This window comes from Hippocampus zosterae, chromosome 3 (genome assembly GCF_025434085.1).
Source record: "Hippocampus zosterae strain Florida chromosome 3, ASM2543408v3, whole genome shotgun sequence".
In the NCBI taxonomy this organism is placed as follows: domain Eukaryota; kingdom Metazoa; phylum Chordata; class Actinopteri; order Syngnathiformes; family Syngnathidae; genus Hippocampus; species Hippocampus zosterae.
In genome coordinates, this window is record NC_067453.1 from 6,601,624 (window position 1) to 6,617,842 (window position 16,219).

General features: G+C 43.2%; 2 protein-coding genes across 4 annotated transcripts in view; one reads left to right on the forward strand and one right to left on the reverse strand.

The window, feature by feature from the left end:
* Positions 1–16,219, reverse strand: part of bmal2 (basic helix-loop-helix ARNT like 2) — a 210,575-nt gene that overhangs the window by 172,486 nt on the left and 21,870 nt on the right. The window lies entirely within an intron of this gene.
* The window catches only part of itpr2 (inositol 1,4,5-trisphosphate receptor, type 2), a 70,907-nt gene continuing 59,470 nt past the window's right edge, over positions 4,783–16,219 (forward strand). For all 3 annotated transcript variants that reach the window (XM_052060795.1, XM_052060796.1, XM_052060797.1), the window contains exons 1-5: positions 4,783–5,238; positions 14,276–14,346; positions 14,563–14,678; positions 14,775–14,861; positions 15,101–15,259. In XM_052060795.1, coding sequence (XP_051916755.1) covers positions 5,045–5,238; positions 14,276–14,346; positions 14,563–14,678; positions 14,775–14,861; positions 15,101–15,259 — 627 coding nt within the window. In that variant the 5' untranslated portion in view covers positions 4,783–5,044. The remainder of the gene's footprint in view (positions 5,239–14,275; positions 14,347–14,562; positions 14,679–14,774; positions 14,862–15,100; positions 15,260–16,219) is intronic.

Consider the following 16,219-nt stretch of genomic DNA (forward strand, 5'->3'; position numbering starts at 1 on the left):
GTGAATTGTCAGGCAGGCTGCCCGGTAGTCCAGTGGTTAGTACGTCGACTTCACAGTGCAGAGGTACGGGGTTCAATTCCAGCTCCGGCCTCCCTGTGTGGAGTTTGCAGGTTCTCCCTGGGCCTGTGTGGGTTTTCTCCGGGTACTCCAATTTCCTCCCACATTCCAAAAAACATGCATGGCAGGCTGATGGATCACTCTAAATTGTCCCTAGCTGTGAGTGAGGGCATGGATGGTTGTTCGGCTCTGCGATTGGCTGGCTACCAATTCGGGGTGTCCCCCGCCTACTGCCCGAAGACAGCTGGGACAGGCTCCGGCACCCCCGCGACCCTAGTGAGGATGAAGCGGTTCGTAAGATGAATGAATGAATGAATTGTCAGGCTCTGAAGATAGGAGGATGGGTGGCACAGTGGTTGGAACATTCAGGTAAGGCAACGCAAGACCTCAACAGTAGGGTAGACAACAAATTAGAATCCAAAAATATACAAAGCACAAGAAAAAGTGGTCTTCCAAGCAGGAATGGTTACCAAGAATGATGGAATATTCCAACAGAGGTTTGGAGTGAGGCTTGGAGTCTTGCCTGTTGCTGGATTCCTTGCGGAGAATCGGGTGTGCTTCATTCTGCTGGAGGTGGAGCCACACACCTTGCAAAAACACAAGAAGGGAAACAGAACACCAACACTGCGCACTAACAGTAACACTACCTAGCCCTTTGAAAGCCTCCACCCGCCACCCTATGGGTCTTGTCAGGGTGCAAAGAGTAAAAGGCATCCAGAAGACTAGGATCCAGACCCAGGGAGCGGATCACCCATGAGTATTGATGAATAAAAGAAAGCCACTGGGGTATTGCTTCAGCTAAAGGTTCATCACTCAATGCTTCATTCACATTACTGTAGTTCTCTACTGACACCTGCTGTACAGTGGCAAGTAGAGCAGATAAAATCGCGAAATGCTTTTAACTATGCTGAAAGAATGTGCCAAAATTAAAGCTTCATGAAGCATTGAGGCTCTTCAGCGAATCGGTTTGCACATGATTTTATGCAATCTTGCTTCAATTGGTCTACGGTGCCATCAAGCAGTAAACTATATGCAGAATGAAATAAAATTGTAGGTGTAACAGTGACTAAATGACCGTAAGTAGCAATATTGCAATTTTAGCAGTAGGTTTCTAGTGCAAACATAGAATAAGGAATAAAAATAACAATGAGAACAATGCTTATGACTGAACAGGAGTTTAGAACTGTCACGATTGAAGGAAGCTAGAACCTATGACCTTCTGTTTGGAAGCGTTTTACTCCATCAACTGTGCCACAAGCAGGGGGATGTTTAAAGGCTAGTAGTGGCAAGCTTGAGAAGAGAAACGCAAATGATGGACATTCTGACGGGTGCGCTCCGGCTTCAGTCGAACAACAGGTTAATGGTAATCACTATGAACCAATGAGGCGTCTACGGGCTTTGGGTGGCTCTCGATTTCTTGTGGAGGGAATGGCCGAATGAAGACAATGAGTAGGGCAAAACATGCTCCAAGTTAACTCTGGACAGTTTTGACCAATCTATTTGAGGATTATGCAGGCCCAGCACGATGGGAAATGATCCGAGGGCCTCAAATAAAGTAAGATGGTTTCACTATGACTGAGGACAATGGGACAGTACGGTAGGTAATAGTAGCCAATGACTTGCCATTCAGAGCAAAGATTGTCTTGGATTTGGGAAGGGCCCGAATGGGTGATGTTGCACTGGAAAACAAATTCAGTCAATAAAATTGTCTTCAGCCTCAAAGTCCACCAAGGCCACGAGTACCAATGAGTTAGAATTGCATGGAACAGTATCTGTCAAAGGAATTCTTTGGATTGAGGTTTTAGAACAGATCCGTACATTTTACGGCCAAATAGCCTGGCTGTTACTGTCTTACTCTTACTGGCCCGCGAAGAGTTGCTTGGAAATTAGGAAAATAAATAAAATAAATTTTCCATAGTACATGGACTAAAACAGCAGTACTTTTATTTTGAAATCTATTTCTTGTGTGCATGCGTCGTTTACGTACAGGTACTCTCTCCAAATCCATGTGATTAGCACACGTCATTGTAATGGTAACCCTTCAAAATGTTCGCCCATGCCAAAAAACGAAAGGTAGACCCTGAATGCTGTGGTTACAAGAAAAGATGCACCGTTAAATATTTATTTACTGAAGTTAGTACAGACTTTTGACTCAGGCTGGCAAATATCCAAAGGTTTACTAGCGAAGCCAGAAAAGCAACAAGGTCATTTTACCAAGCTACACGCAGTCCACGGAGCAGCAACCAGGACCAGCTTTGTGATAGGCCACAAAATCGCTAAGAACTGTCAGCCATTTTGGGTGGGAGATTTTGTTCGAGTGCTTGATGACTCTGCAGTGCTAGTGTGGCTATCAAATCCAGCTACAGATCCCCTCTTACTGATGATCATCTGTCTTGTGTGCTTCACGTTTCCACCTCAAACATTCAACCTGCTATGATGCACTTGTTGAAGCTCAACAGAAGCTAGATTTATCTCACTGAACAAGAAAAAAACCCCACTGAAACATGTTTACCCGGTACTTAGATGACTTTCTGTATTGTTCGGCATTTGGGAAAACACGTTGTGAGTTATGTTAAATTATTCCTGGCACACAAGGCATATGGTAACTTAATGGGAAGTTAAAATCAGAAATCATTGCAGTGTTAATGTTACTGAAAAGGAGTCACAAATGTTGCACAATTACCATTTATTGCATCATTTCACTGAATAAATAGTTGGGGTGGGGTGGGGGGGGGGGGGTTGACAAACAACTACGGTTATCTACCAATAACACATACCCTTATCACCTTCTGTCAAGAATGTCATTTACTTATTTCATATAGAAATAAAATTGATAACCAGAGTAGATTTCAAACTTTTGGCCCGGCCCGCCACAATATTTTTTCACATTAATTACATGAAGGCATGTGAGTCTATTAAATGAACCAGTTTGTGTTGCGCGGCCTGACGCTTATCCCACCGTCTACCTTGCCACCTTCTGCAGTCGCAAGTTGATCCCCCATTGACCTCCTCTTTCCTCTTTGAACACAAACAACCTGTAAAGCCGCATCCCACTGAGCTGCGAAGGTTTGCCGTTGTGTGCGCATCGATTACCCACACCTGTCAACTTTTTGGAGCCACCAACTTGTATAAACTACCAAAAAAAATCCTTATAACATACCAAAGCATTTTATATGTCAAAATAACGACAGGAAAAAAAACAGAATTTTCAATTATATTTATTGTAGATCTCAATAATACAATGTCTGGTTACTGTCTAATCATCATTCTACTTAGTGGCGTTACTGTGTTCAGAGTTGTATTCCTGCGTTACTTTTTTCACCAACTCCAAATCATTTGGAGTTGGGGGAAAAAAACATATATGTTCAGAATCCGTGTGATTTGTGCGATATGGCCAAATACGCAAGATTCACCACAAAATCCGTATGAACTATGGCTAAACCGTATGAGTTGACAGGTAATTTTTTTTTCCAGCTGGGTTTGTTCAAGATCCCAAACGGTCGCAAAGACATTCGCCAACAATTTTAATGCTCTGAGACTGTTTTTCTTGTCACAAAAAAAAAAAAAACAAAAACAAAACAACTTTACAAACTGTTCAAAATTTAATTGCGATACGAAAAACGGTTTACAACCATTAAATATGTTGGGGAAACGTATGAAACAGTTTGCAATACTGTATTGAACAAACGGACAAAAAAAACCATAAACAACATACGCACACACTTGTAAACCTTCACTGCTCAGTGAGGTAGGGGCTCTCGTAAAGCCCCAATCCCACTGAATGGCGAAAAATTGCGAGTATTTTTGTTTTCAAAGATAGCAAATGTTGCATTCTCGTCAGGGTTCTTAAGGTAGCAAATGTTTTGAATACGTTCAAAAATTTTGAAAATAAAACTCACGAAAACTGTTGGCAAACGTTAGGTACACTTTTTGTGAATCATGACCTTGGACAAAATCTGACGTGACACACATTTTTCTAATTTCGCCAACAGTCGCAATTGTTCGCCTCTCAGTGGAAAAGGGTCAACTCATCAAGTTGATGTGACTTTGAGAGTGACCAGTACAAAATGGTGGAGCCGCCTATGTGGAGTAAAAATAATCGGATTGGAAAATACGTTCAAACGTCCTCGCAAATACATTCAAGCGTACTTGTAGGCTAAATGCTACAAGCGTTGCATATTGACTTGTGCATACAGTGTAGGAAAATAATGCTCAACATATAAGCATGCACTGCAACCAATTCAGCCAATTAAGATAAAGAATGATTACTTCCTTCATTTTGGAACATACTAGTATTGGTTTGAATACAAAAGGTTCAAGTCCGTTTTTCCCCCCTGAATGCCACTGCGTTTTTTTTTTGTTTTTTGTATGCAGAAGTCAATATCTCGTGGCATTATGGGAAATGTGAAACGCAAATTAAGCACCGCAGACATAATAAAATCATAAAACTACAAATGAACAATGTTTACTCATTTAATTTATGAACGTATTGGCATAGAGTAGGCTAAAAGCTTGAAAAACCAGCTACGTCTGGAGGAATGAATTGCGTATACAAGTACGTTCGAACGTATTTGCGAGTACATTCGGACGTAATTTCCAGTCCTAATATTTTCATCATGCATTGGCAGCTTCGGTCTTCCGTACACGTGCGCCCTCACTCAAATCTTGCCCGAGGGAGTCGTCCACATTGCTCACAGCAAAAGCTGGACCTTGCAACAAGGCGTATTGTAGTGAGAAGAGTGAGGGCCTGCGGTGCTTGGCTGAGAAGGAGCACTGAGCGGAATTTGCTCAGCGGCCTGACAGCAGCAGCAAGTCTCCGCCCCCTTGAAGTGGATGTGAAAAGCAGATCTCTGCCACTCTGACATACAGGAAGAAGTTCAATAAGCTTGACAGGAGACGCCACTTCTTTCAATAAGTTCGCGTGAAATACAAAGACACGTCCTTGAATCGGCCCACTGATGAAGTCGAACATGAAGAGGGAAAGTTGATGATCTGGACGAGCGCTGCAACGCGTGGATTACTTCAAGCAAGACATGGGGGCAATGGGGGAGGCAGGACGAGTTTGAAGCAGATCTTCACCTCTCCAAAAATGTCAGAGCACAGATCCAGTTTCCTTCACATTGGAGACATCGTGTCTCTCTACGCGGAAGGGTCGGTGAACGGCTTCATCAGCACTTTAGGGTACGTCGCTCCTCACCGTTCCACGTCTCTTTCAAACCCAGCAATCTGGACGAAGAACTCTTCCACGTGTGTGCGCGCGTGTCGCTCTCGCTTTCCCTCACAAGCTAAACTCACACAATCATGTAAATAAAAGTCCGCGGCCGCTTCCCGTTCAATGCTTGACGCAAATGTAACTGGTATGCAAAGCAGGAAGACAAGTGCAAACGATTACGATTATCGACTTTCTTTTTGTTGAGTCCCACTGAGGAGGAAGTGGCGCTTGTTCGTGGCATGCTGCTTACGTGCGACAAAATTTCCCACTTATTAAGTGAAACCGCGATCAACAGCAGTCAACTCGACATTGCAGGGTGGAGACTCATGACACTGCACTGGTGGCGTTTTAAAAATGAAGGCACGTTTGCTTGTGCGCAATTTTTGTATGTAAAAACGGTGGACTGTCAATTACTTAACAGGAAATTACACCCAACATAAAACGTAAACAATAAATTGATACGAGGGATCGAAATACCGATCCAAGGTTTCGTTCTTCGGCCGATAACTGTCTTATTACGAGGTATTGGGTACTGAAGAAGGATGCCGATAACATCCACCAAGCTCCATCCTAATCCGTTTTTCCTCTCGAGCTTCGCGGGCATGCTGGAGCCTATCCCAGCCGTCTTTAGGCAGTAGGGAAGGTACACCCTGAACCGCTTTCACTAGTTAATTGCGCACAGGTTCTTTAAAAGTCCTTCTGGAACAAATTCACATTTTTTTTGTGTATGGAAGCGCCTTTACATTATTTTGGCTACATACCTGGAAGGCACAATTGTTTTTGATCTTAATTTTACTTTTTACCTTGACCATGACACACGAAGCAGATTTTTACATTTTTATTTTCCCCTTCATAATATTACACGCCTCTGTGTGAAAACCATTGCACCATGACAATGTACATTTGGTACTAATTAATCCATCCCTTTTCTTATCTGCTTATCCTCATGATGGCCTATCCCAGCTGTGTTTGGGCAGTAGGCAGGGGACACCCTGAACTCATTGGCAGCCAATTGCAGGGCACACATAAACAAACGACCATCGCGCTCACAATCACACCTAGGGACAATTTAGACTGTCCAACGCAGAACATTCAGGGAGGCCGGAGCTGGAAAACCTGCACCTCTGTACTGTGAGGTGGACATGTTAACCAGTTGTCCACCGTGGCACCAGCCACCAATACTTAAGACAAAAACAAATCTGATATCGAACAAGTCTTCCTTGCTCGTAGTTGGTGCTAAACTTTGGCCCATTTGACACCTCAGTGAATCATCAACCCCGCGACCCTAGTGAGGATGAAGCGGTTTGGAAGATGAATGGATGAATGAATGAATCATCAAATGTGTCAGAAAGACAAAGGTCTTTGCTCAAAATGATCTGTTGTTGTACAAATTGAATTTTGTATTTCATAAGTGCAAGAGAACAGGTGTCAAACTCAGGACCCGGGGGCCAGATACAGCCCACCACATCATTTTATGTTGCCGACCCAAGTGAATTATATGCATTGACTTTGTTTCTTCCGAAAATACCAAAATTGCAAAAATTCGTCACTTTTAAAACATTGAGAAAAACCAAACACCCCTTTTAAGATAAGTGTAATTATATTTGAAACAAACAGATATTTAGTTTCCTAATCATAACCTTCCTCTGAATCCCACAAACCAAAAGTAGTTTGCCCACCTGCATTGGCGGTATCGATACTTGGGATCAGTATCAGCGAGCGATACCCAAGAGTGAATACTTGTACTGATATGGGTCTGTAAAAAAAAAACAAAAAGTAGGATTGAACTTCCCTACTTAATATCAAATAGTGCAAACATGATATGAGTGGAAGATTTCAATATTATTGTTTAGCACTGTTTTCTCCAACACTTTTTGAGCCCGGCACACATTCATGAAAAGTAAAACTTCAGGGCACACCACCACACAAAGCCATGTCAAAATATATCCTGAAATAAATGGCCATCTCGTCTCAATCGACTCTAAAATGTACTGAATCAATGTGAAGTCGACGTCGGTTCGGCTAAACACAACCTCTTGTTCTGTTGTATGAATGCAACAGGTCGAAATACTGGTCACTTGTTTTCTCTCATCCAGTGGAAGATCATTTGTTTGTGAAATGATCAGGATCGCTCACGGATCAGCTGATCATTTGAATCAGGTGTGTTAATGGAGGGAAACATTTCAAACATGCAGAATAGGAGCCCTTGGGGGACAGGCGTTGGTGGCCCTGTACAGCAGTACAGTATGTTGCTGGCATACAGAGATAAACAAAAATAAATAATGTGTCGTTAAAAAAATATATATACACAGTTTACTGTATATATTTTGATCAATTTGGACCATATACGCCGTGATAAGTTTTTTTGAACGCTCTGCCTTATCCCCTTGCAAATCAACATTGTGCGGGCGACAGCCATCTGGAAAAATATTTTTGCTCAGTCTAACCCAAAGAAACGTGTTTGTGGTTTCTCGTCATGAGAGTACAGCACTACCATGAGTACAAAAGCAAAGTTGAAATTCAACATTTGGCATTTGTAACCAAGGTGAGAAAAGAATAAGACGGAAGACACCAACAGGTCGCTTTAGTTTGTTGGCCATTTCTCAGTTGTTCTGTTCTATTGAATCCAGGTCACACTTGAGAGAATACGAACATGAATACTTAATGGTTAAGCAATCTTATCGTCCTGTTAATGCTGCCCGACCAGCAGACAATGCCATAATGGATGGCCGAGGCCACCACCGAGTTATAGAAAGTCTTAAGGCAGGGGTGTCCAAACTTTTTGCCAAGGGGGCCAGATTTTATGTGGTAAAATGTCGGGGGCCGACTTTGGCTGACATTCTTTACATTGAACAACAATATTGTTCAACAAATTTTAGTAAGCCAGTCTGTTTCACATTTCCATTTTTATTTAAATTTCAACAATCTTAAGAATTTCTTTTGGTTCATTTGAAACGGGTATATCACATGCAACTGCTTATTCACTTGACTTTTTCTTAAACAGAAGTCTCCTGAGTGCAAATTGATTGATTTGAAACATAAAATGTATCACCATGACTTTTCAATAGTCACAAAACCTTTGACTCGAACAACAGGTAAATGAACAAGCAATACACATATCCATAACTGCAAGGATCATTTGAAATATGACATATCAGTCAATATAAACACGGAGTGATGTCTTGTTAACTCGTGAGTGATGCCCTCTAGTGTCTAAATGCTATTACTCATTTAGTGAATGCTATTACTCATTTAGCCACTAGAGGGAAGCAGTACTCTATGAAACATCACTCACCAGTCTACGAGACCTCAGTCAATGCAACACGTGTTCCATTACGCCCAACCTGTGGGCCAGACGGCACTGATTTTATGACAGGGGCCGAGGGCCGGATGAAATTCGACGGCCCGCGGGCCGGACTTTGGACATGCCTGTCTTAAGGAGTGACCCCTGAACCCCAAAAGACCTCAGTTTCCTGAGTAGGAAAAGTCGGCTCTGTCCTTTCCTAATCAGGGTGTCCGTGCTAGTAGACCAGTCCAGTTTGTTGTTTAGAAGAACACCTAGGTACTTGTAGGAGGACACCCTCTCTATGTACGTAACCCTGGATGTTCATCAGTGCAGGTGAGGACTGTTCTACCCACAATATTGCTGTTGTAGACTGTAAATTTCCCCAGTTTGGGACAAATAAAGGATATCTTACTTGTGTTGTACTTTAGATCTCTCAGTCTAATGAACTGCCAGTATTTTATTGGTTGGTTACCTGGCCAACCTAAATCATGGGTTACCAACATGATGCCTGAGGTTTATGTAACTCCCAGGGCAACACGAGCGGCCCGCCAAGTCTGTTCTAAAAATGGTTCACCAGTGATGGGACGTCGTGAACATTTGAAAATGTAAACTTTTGCATTGATTAAAAAAAATCACTGCAAAGTTTTCTTTCCAGATTGGTATTTATCTGTTTCCTAACTGTTAAATCCTTTTTGATAATTATTGTGGAAAATCATGTACATGAGCAGTGTCTTCAACTAGATTGGGGATCGGCAACACGCGGCTCCAGAGCCGCATGCGGCTCTTCAGCGATATCTAGTGGCTCCCTGTAGCTTTATAAAAAATGTTTGAAAATGGAAAAAGATTTTGATAGTAGGCTAATATAGCTCAAATAGATATAGATACATGTTGCAGCTCCAAAAAAGGAGAGCTGAAAGAAAAGCGAAAATAATGCACCAAACAAAAAAATCAAGCGAGGAAATTCCAAAATAAATTATCTGGGGGCGTTTGTGAACACACAACAAAGGAATGAATAACAAACAATTCTGAGACAGTCCAGTCTCCTACATACATACAGCATGTGTTTCCTTCATTGTAGGTTTTATAGAATGCTTTTAGATTTTTTGCGGCTCCAGACATTTGTTTTTTGTTTTGTTTTTTTGTCCTATACGGCTCTTACAACATTTTGGGTTGCCGACCCCTGACCTAGATACATTTTTGTATGTTGTGGAAATAAACATACGCCAACATCAATTTGTTTGGCTGCACCATGAATTGAAAGCATTTCAGCATGCCCCCGTGCTATTTGAATCCTGCAAAACAAGCACGATCAACTGGCTGAGGAATGACTTTGCCCCACCCTCTCTTTCTCAATATCGGTCTTACGGTTTGGGACACTTTGTTCCTCAAAAGTTTTTCAAAACAGATTTTCCAGCCATTTTGTTCTTCTTTTAATTTCAAGATGCCAAAGAGGAACCATATTTCTAATTTGGATCTTAAAAAAAAAAAAGGGAAATCCCTCCTTAACTATTTAATTCCACACTATGGAATTTCACAGAAAAGCTCCTAAAACTGAATCGCACCTATGTTGATACAAATGCAAGGAGACAAATAGGGACAGTAAATATCAAAGTGTCCGTGATGTGATTGTATGGCTAGGCAGTAAAATAACTTTGACAAGAAGCGCTCTTAACCTCTTGAGAGATTACCTCTAGGCAAAGAGCCCAACCCCTGTGAGCACACTTTTATGTGAGCTGGGCGTAGTGTCTTTGTTTGCAAATCTCTTCACCCCTCACACGCCTTTTATATTCCCAACAACCAGAAGTTAGAAGACGTTTCAGGTTATTCCAAGTTCACCTGGGCCGTCCAGATTCATCCCAGCATTTTTCCTCTTGGATTTTCTTCCCTAATATGACGCGATGACGTACTATGATGTTGTGATAACGTCCTAAAAAAATCTGAACAATGAAACGTGTACGGTTGAAAGACAATTCCGGGCCGGGACACTGGTCGACGTGACAATTGACCAGAATAAGAGTGCTCTAGGTCGATGGAAGTTTAAATTCATACTTTTACAGAATGTTTTGGTCTGAATTGAAAGATCTCAAAGGAATTCACTGTTCCAGTCTTTTTTTTTCTTCATCTTCTTTTGCTGCACGGTGTGTTTACAGTCTTCTAAGTTTCTATGTCACCAGCATGCAGCAGCGGGCATGTGTTGTGTAAAATATCCTCCGCGGATAACTCATTCTGTTCTCTCGTCTCTATCTTGTTGTTTCAGTGTGTTTAACACCGTCTCCGGGGTTATAATTAGCTCCTGTGTGTCCAGCCTGGTTGCTTTATCTGTGGTTCATGGTTAACCCACTTACTGAGAAAACCGGACACACAGAGCGAGTGTGTTCGTCAAAGCGCCTCCTTAGTTGATTGGCGTTACTTATTCATGAGCTTTTAGCACTTTCCCGTTCACCTGTTTTGCACTGCGTGATTTCGCCTGTTGGCTTCAAGTTTCGCTCAATCTCATCCTAATAGGGATTTTCTTAGGAAATAGAGTTCAGGCTATGGATTTGCTTGTGCTTTTCCCCCTTTTGTGTATTAGTTTTGAATTACATGCTTTTTGACTAGAAATACAGCCAGGAGCAGTGTAAAGAGTAATGCGGCAATAAAACTGTCAACGTCCACTGACCACAACTTCACGATGTAATGACCTCCATCTAAGTAGAGAATGGCATAATCATCAACGAAGAGACTGAGAAAGAATTCAGTTCATTGAGTGGAATTGATTATTGATTAATCATGGGCTACTTCAGTCTTAACTTGTTTGCTGTGTAGAACAACATAAGCTGGGCTACATCCAAGCCGACCTCTGTTATTGTAGAACTTGTCAGGGGAGCATGAGTCTCACATCTACATTCTATATTGTTAGCTATCAAGGAAATCTGGTCAAATTGACATTACTAATTATGGTGCATTTATTTTGGGTTTAGAACTGAAGTTCATCAAACTGAGTGGCGTTGTTAACATGCGTACGATATTAATTTCACAAGAATGACTGAATATTGAAAAAAAAAAAAAGCAAACAAAAACAACACAGCTCTCTGCTCGATGCAGTGCAGTTGTACTATGAACGCAATAACATTGTATCTATCTATCTCTATGTACATGTATATCCATCCAGTTTCTGATCCGCTTTATCCTCACAAAGGTCGCGGGGCATGCTGGAGCCTATCCTCCCAGCTGTCTTCGGGCAGTAGGCGGGGGACATCCTGGCCCAGTTGCCAGCCAATCGCAGGGCACACAGAGACAAACAACCATCTGCGCTCACACTCACACCAAGGGACAATTTGGAGTGTTCAATCAGCCCGCCATGCATGTTTTTGGATCGTGGGAGGAAATTGGAGTACCCGGAGAAAACCCGTGCAGGCTATTTAAACTCTACACAGGGAGGCCGGAGCTGGAATTGAACCCCGTACCTCTGCACTGTGAGGTCGATGCGCTCACCACTGGCCCACCGGGCCGCCTTGTATATGTGTCTATGTGTGTGTGTGTGTGTGTGTGTGTGTGTGTGTGTGTGTATATATATATATATTTTTTAGAAAATCCTCATCTCACCCCTCGGGTGGTGTCCGTCCCTCATTCAACTTGGGTCCTCTACCAGAGGCCAGGAAGCTTGAGGGTTCTGCGCAGTATCCTTGCTGTTCCCAGCACTGCACATTTCTGGACCGGGATCTGTTGCAACCACTCATCTAGTTTGGGGGTCACTGCCCCGAGTGCTCCGACCACCACAGGCACGACTGACACCTTTACCTTCCAGGCTCTCTCCAGCTCCTCTCTGAGCCCTTGGTATTTCTCGAGTTTCTCATGTTCCTTCTTCCTGATGTTTCCATCACTTGGGACGGCTACATCCACTACAATGGCTTTCCTCTGCCCTTTATCTATGATCACGATATCTGGTTGGTTCGACTTTACCATCTTGTCAGTCTGGATCTGGAAGTCCCACAGGATCTTCGCTCTGTCATTCTCCACCACCTTCGGAGGTGTTTCCCATTTTGACCTTGGGGTTTCCAGTCCATACTCCGCACAGATGTTTCGGTAGACTATGCCAGCCACCTGGTTATGGCGTTCCATGTAGGCTTTCCCTGCCAGCATCTTACACCCTGCAGTTATGTGTTGGATCGTCTCAGGTGCCTCTTTGCACAACCTACACCTTGGGTCTTGTCTGGTGTGGTATATTTGGGCCTCGATGGCTCTGGTGCTCAAGGCCTGCTCCTGCGCAGCCAGGATGAGTGCCTCTGTGCTGTCCTTCAGGCCAGCCCTCTCTAGCCACTGATAGGACATCTTGAGATCAGCCACTTCAGTTATGGTCCGGTGGTACATCCCGTGTAGGGGCTTGTCCTCCCATGATGGTCCCTCTTCCAGCGCCTCATCTTCTGTTCCCCATTGTCTGAGACATTCTCTGAGTACGTCATCCGTTGGAGCCTTCTCCTTGATGTATTCATGGAGCTTGGATGTTTCATCCTGGACAGTGGCTCTCACACTCACTAGTCCCCGGCCTCCTTCCTTTCGGCTTGCGTACAGTCTCAGGGTGCTGGATTTGGGATGGAACCCTCCATGCATGGTTAGGAGCTTTCGGGTCTTAACGTCCGTGGTCTGAATCTCTTCCTTTGGCCACCTTATTATTCCTGCAGGGTATCTGATCACTGGCAGGGCATAGCTGTTTATTGCCCGGGTCTTATTCTTGCCATTGAGCTGGCTTCTTAGGACTTGCCTCACTCGCTGGAGGTATTTGGCCGTAGCCGCTTTCCTTGTTGCCAGTTCGAGGTTGCCATTGGCTTGTGGTATACCAAGGTACTTGTAGCTGTCCTCAATGTCTGCTATTGTTCCTTCAGGGAGTGAGACCCCTTCAGTGCGGACTACCTTTCCTCTCTTAGTCACCATCCGACTACATTTCTCAAGCCCGAATGACATCCCGATGTCGCTGCTGTAGATCCTGGTTAAGTGGATCAGGGAATCTATGTCACTTTCGCTCTTAGCATACAGCTTTATGTCATCCATGTAGAGGAGGTGACTGATTGTAGCTCCATTTCTGAGGTGGTATCCATAGCCTGTCTTGGATTATCGGTGTTTCGCGCTGCCGTGCCTGGCAAAACAGACATGGGCGTGGACTTCTGCAGCGCGCTTGTTGTTTTGTTTCTGGTGTATTTATAGAGCAGCGTAACATCCGCTTGTGACGTGTGCCGCGTTAATCTGGCGAGAAAAATTTTAATCCTGTTAAAATTCATTTAAATTAATGCCAATAAAAACGCACTAAACTGACAGGTCTAATATATATATGTGTGTGTGTGTGTGTGTGTGTGTGTATATATATATATATATATATATATATGCATAAATTTTCGACCATTGACACAGCCCATGTGCTTGATTCCGTTTGTGCAGTAGTATCTACAATTGTAGCCCACTAAGTGCAAGTTAATAATGTTGACGCATGCACATGTTAACTGGAAAAAAAAAGAACATGGTTTCTAATCAACACTGCACAGTTTCCCTCTGCGGCAACATCCCACTGGTGCTCACTTTCGTAGCCTTCAATGGCTTCATCTTGAGTATGACGACGAAGAACTATGCACACACTTGATAACAGAGCAAAAGTGTGTCAACACACACATTCATGGCTAGTGCACATTATCAGCTCCAAGGACAACATGTAAAGTTGTTGATTGCACTTGTGTTGCTCTTTTGTGCAGTCTTGTCGACGACAGGTGCGTCGTCCAGCCTGATGCGGGGGAATTGGCAAATCCTCCTAAAAAATTCAGAGGTATGTGCAATAGGCCGCGCACGCAAAAAGCAGTCGAGGCCAACCATGCGCCTTACCGAGGGCTTTTTGTGTGTCACGGTTGCTTCAATGACGTTTTGTTGTGTTTAACTGACTCTGCTTGGTAAATAAACATGTCCTCCAACTCAAGTGCATTTCTGCCGTAATCACAGGCTGACTCATGGAGGTGCCTGACTGCTTTGTTCGTCTTCTTTGCAGATTGCCTCTTCAAGGTGTGTCCCATGAACAGGTACTCTGCCCAGAAGCAATTCTGGAAGGCGAAACAAGGAAAACAAGGGAGCAACACACAGGCAGACCTATTCAAGAAGTTACAGGTTTAACGTTATCCAGCCCACATCAGCCATCATGCATTAACACCTTCCGTGCATACCTTATAAAAAAAAAAAATGGTGACTGTTTTTGCTTCCCAGCATGCAGCAGAGCTTGAGCAGAAGCAGAATGAGTCCGAAAATAAGAAGCTCCTCGGAGAAGTTGTTAAGTACAGTAGTGTTGTTCAGGTACGGCCGATCCGCAAACACTTGTGCAGTCTGGTTGTCGTCACTGCAAAGCCGTGTTGCGTTTGTTCCGCTTATTATGGCTTGTCCCTGTAGTTGTAATCGCCTCCAGTAATCATTCCTCACGTATGTCAGTAAACTGATTTAATAAGGCAGGTTGTGCTTCAACCGTTTCTCCATGCTATGCTAAGATCCGCTATTATATTGCCAATCTGTGAACGTGCCCAATTCTTGGCTCTCAGCTCCTGCACATCAAGAGTAACAAGTTCTTGACGGTGAACAAGCGTCTCCCTGCCTTACTGGAAAAAAATGCCATGCGAGTTTCTCTGGACCCAGCTGGGAACGAGGGCTCCTGGTTCTACATTCAGCCTTTCTGGAAGCTGCGCAGTGAAGGAGACAACGTAGGTGCCCTTTTGCTTGCGTCACTTCTCCCGACACTAACAATGCGCCAAAATGGAAACTCCCTTCTCGATTGTTTGTCCAGTTCCAGGAACTTTTCTGATTTTGTCCCTTTTCTCTGGCTTTAGCAACCTGCGGTTGAAGGTATCGCTCTTGATTGTGCATGACTATTAGTGGCCGAGTGTGAGAAGCATGGTTAGACAGTTTTTCCCTCTCGTCTAATCCTGATGTCTCCAGTTTTGCTACACTTTGTTGTAAATAGTGCACCATTGAATTTCATGGTTGCAAAATTGTGCATTCGAAACCGCAGTGTGCTTGAGAGTAGACAGCATGCCATTCATTCAGTTATACTGTACTAATTAAAAAAAAAAAAAAAACTGTGCCACACAGAATGGAATGATTTGAAAATCCCGGTACACTCCTCCTCCTCCAAATATATGAAATAAGCTATTTTTTCAAAGCAAAAACACTGCAGCTGGCAACGGCTGCATCGTCTGTGACCCTAAAAAGGGTTATGGATTGATGGACAATGTTGTGGATACTAAATAATAATGCCATATTGGCCCGAATATAAGAGTATTAGTGCCTAAAAGTGAAAAATATACTGTATTGGCCCGAATATAAGACGATCTTTTTGCATTGAAAAAAGACTGAAAAGCGGGGTCGTCTTATATTCGGTAGACATGATACCCATTCACGACGCTAGATGGCGCCTGATATCAATGAAGCGAATGCTAAACTTGACTCCCCAGGCCAAAGTGAACCCCTGCCAAGAAGAATAAAAATAAAAATAGCGGTAGCACGAAGAAGAAAAATAAAAATTGCGGTAAGAAAGAAAAGAGAAGAAAATACTAGAAGAGATAATAGAAAATTGAGAAATGTGGAGAAAGGTGGGTCGATGATCGGCCAGGTTAACCGGCAGCTTCGTAGAAGTTATGTCATTTTCATTTCAAAAACAAGAT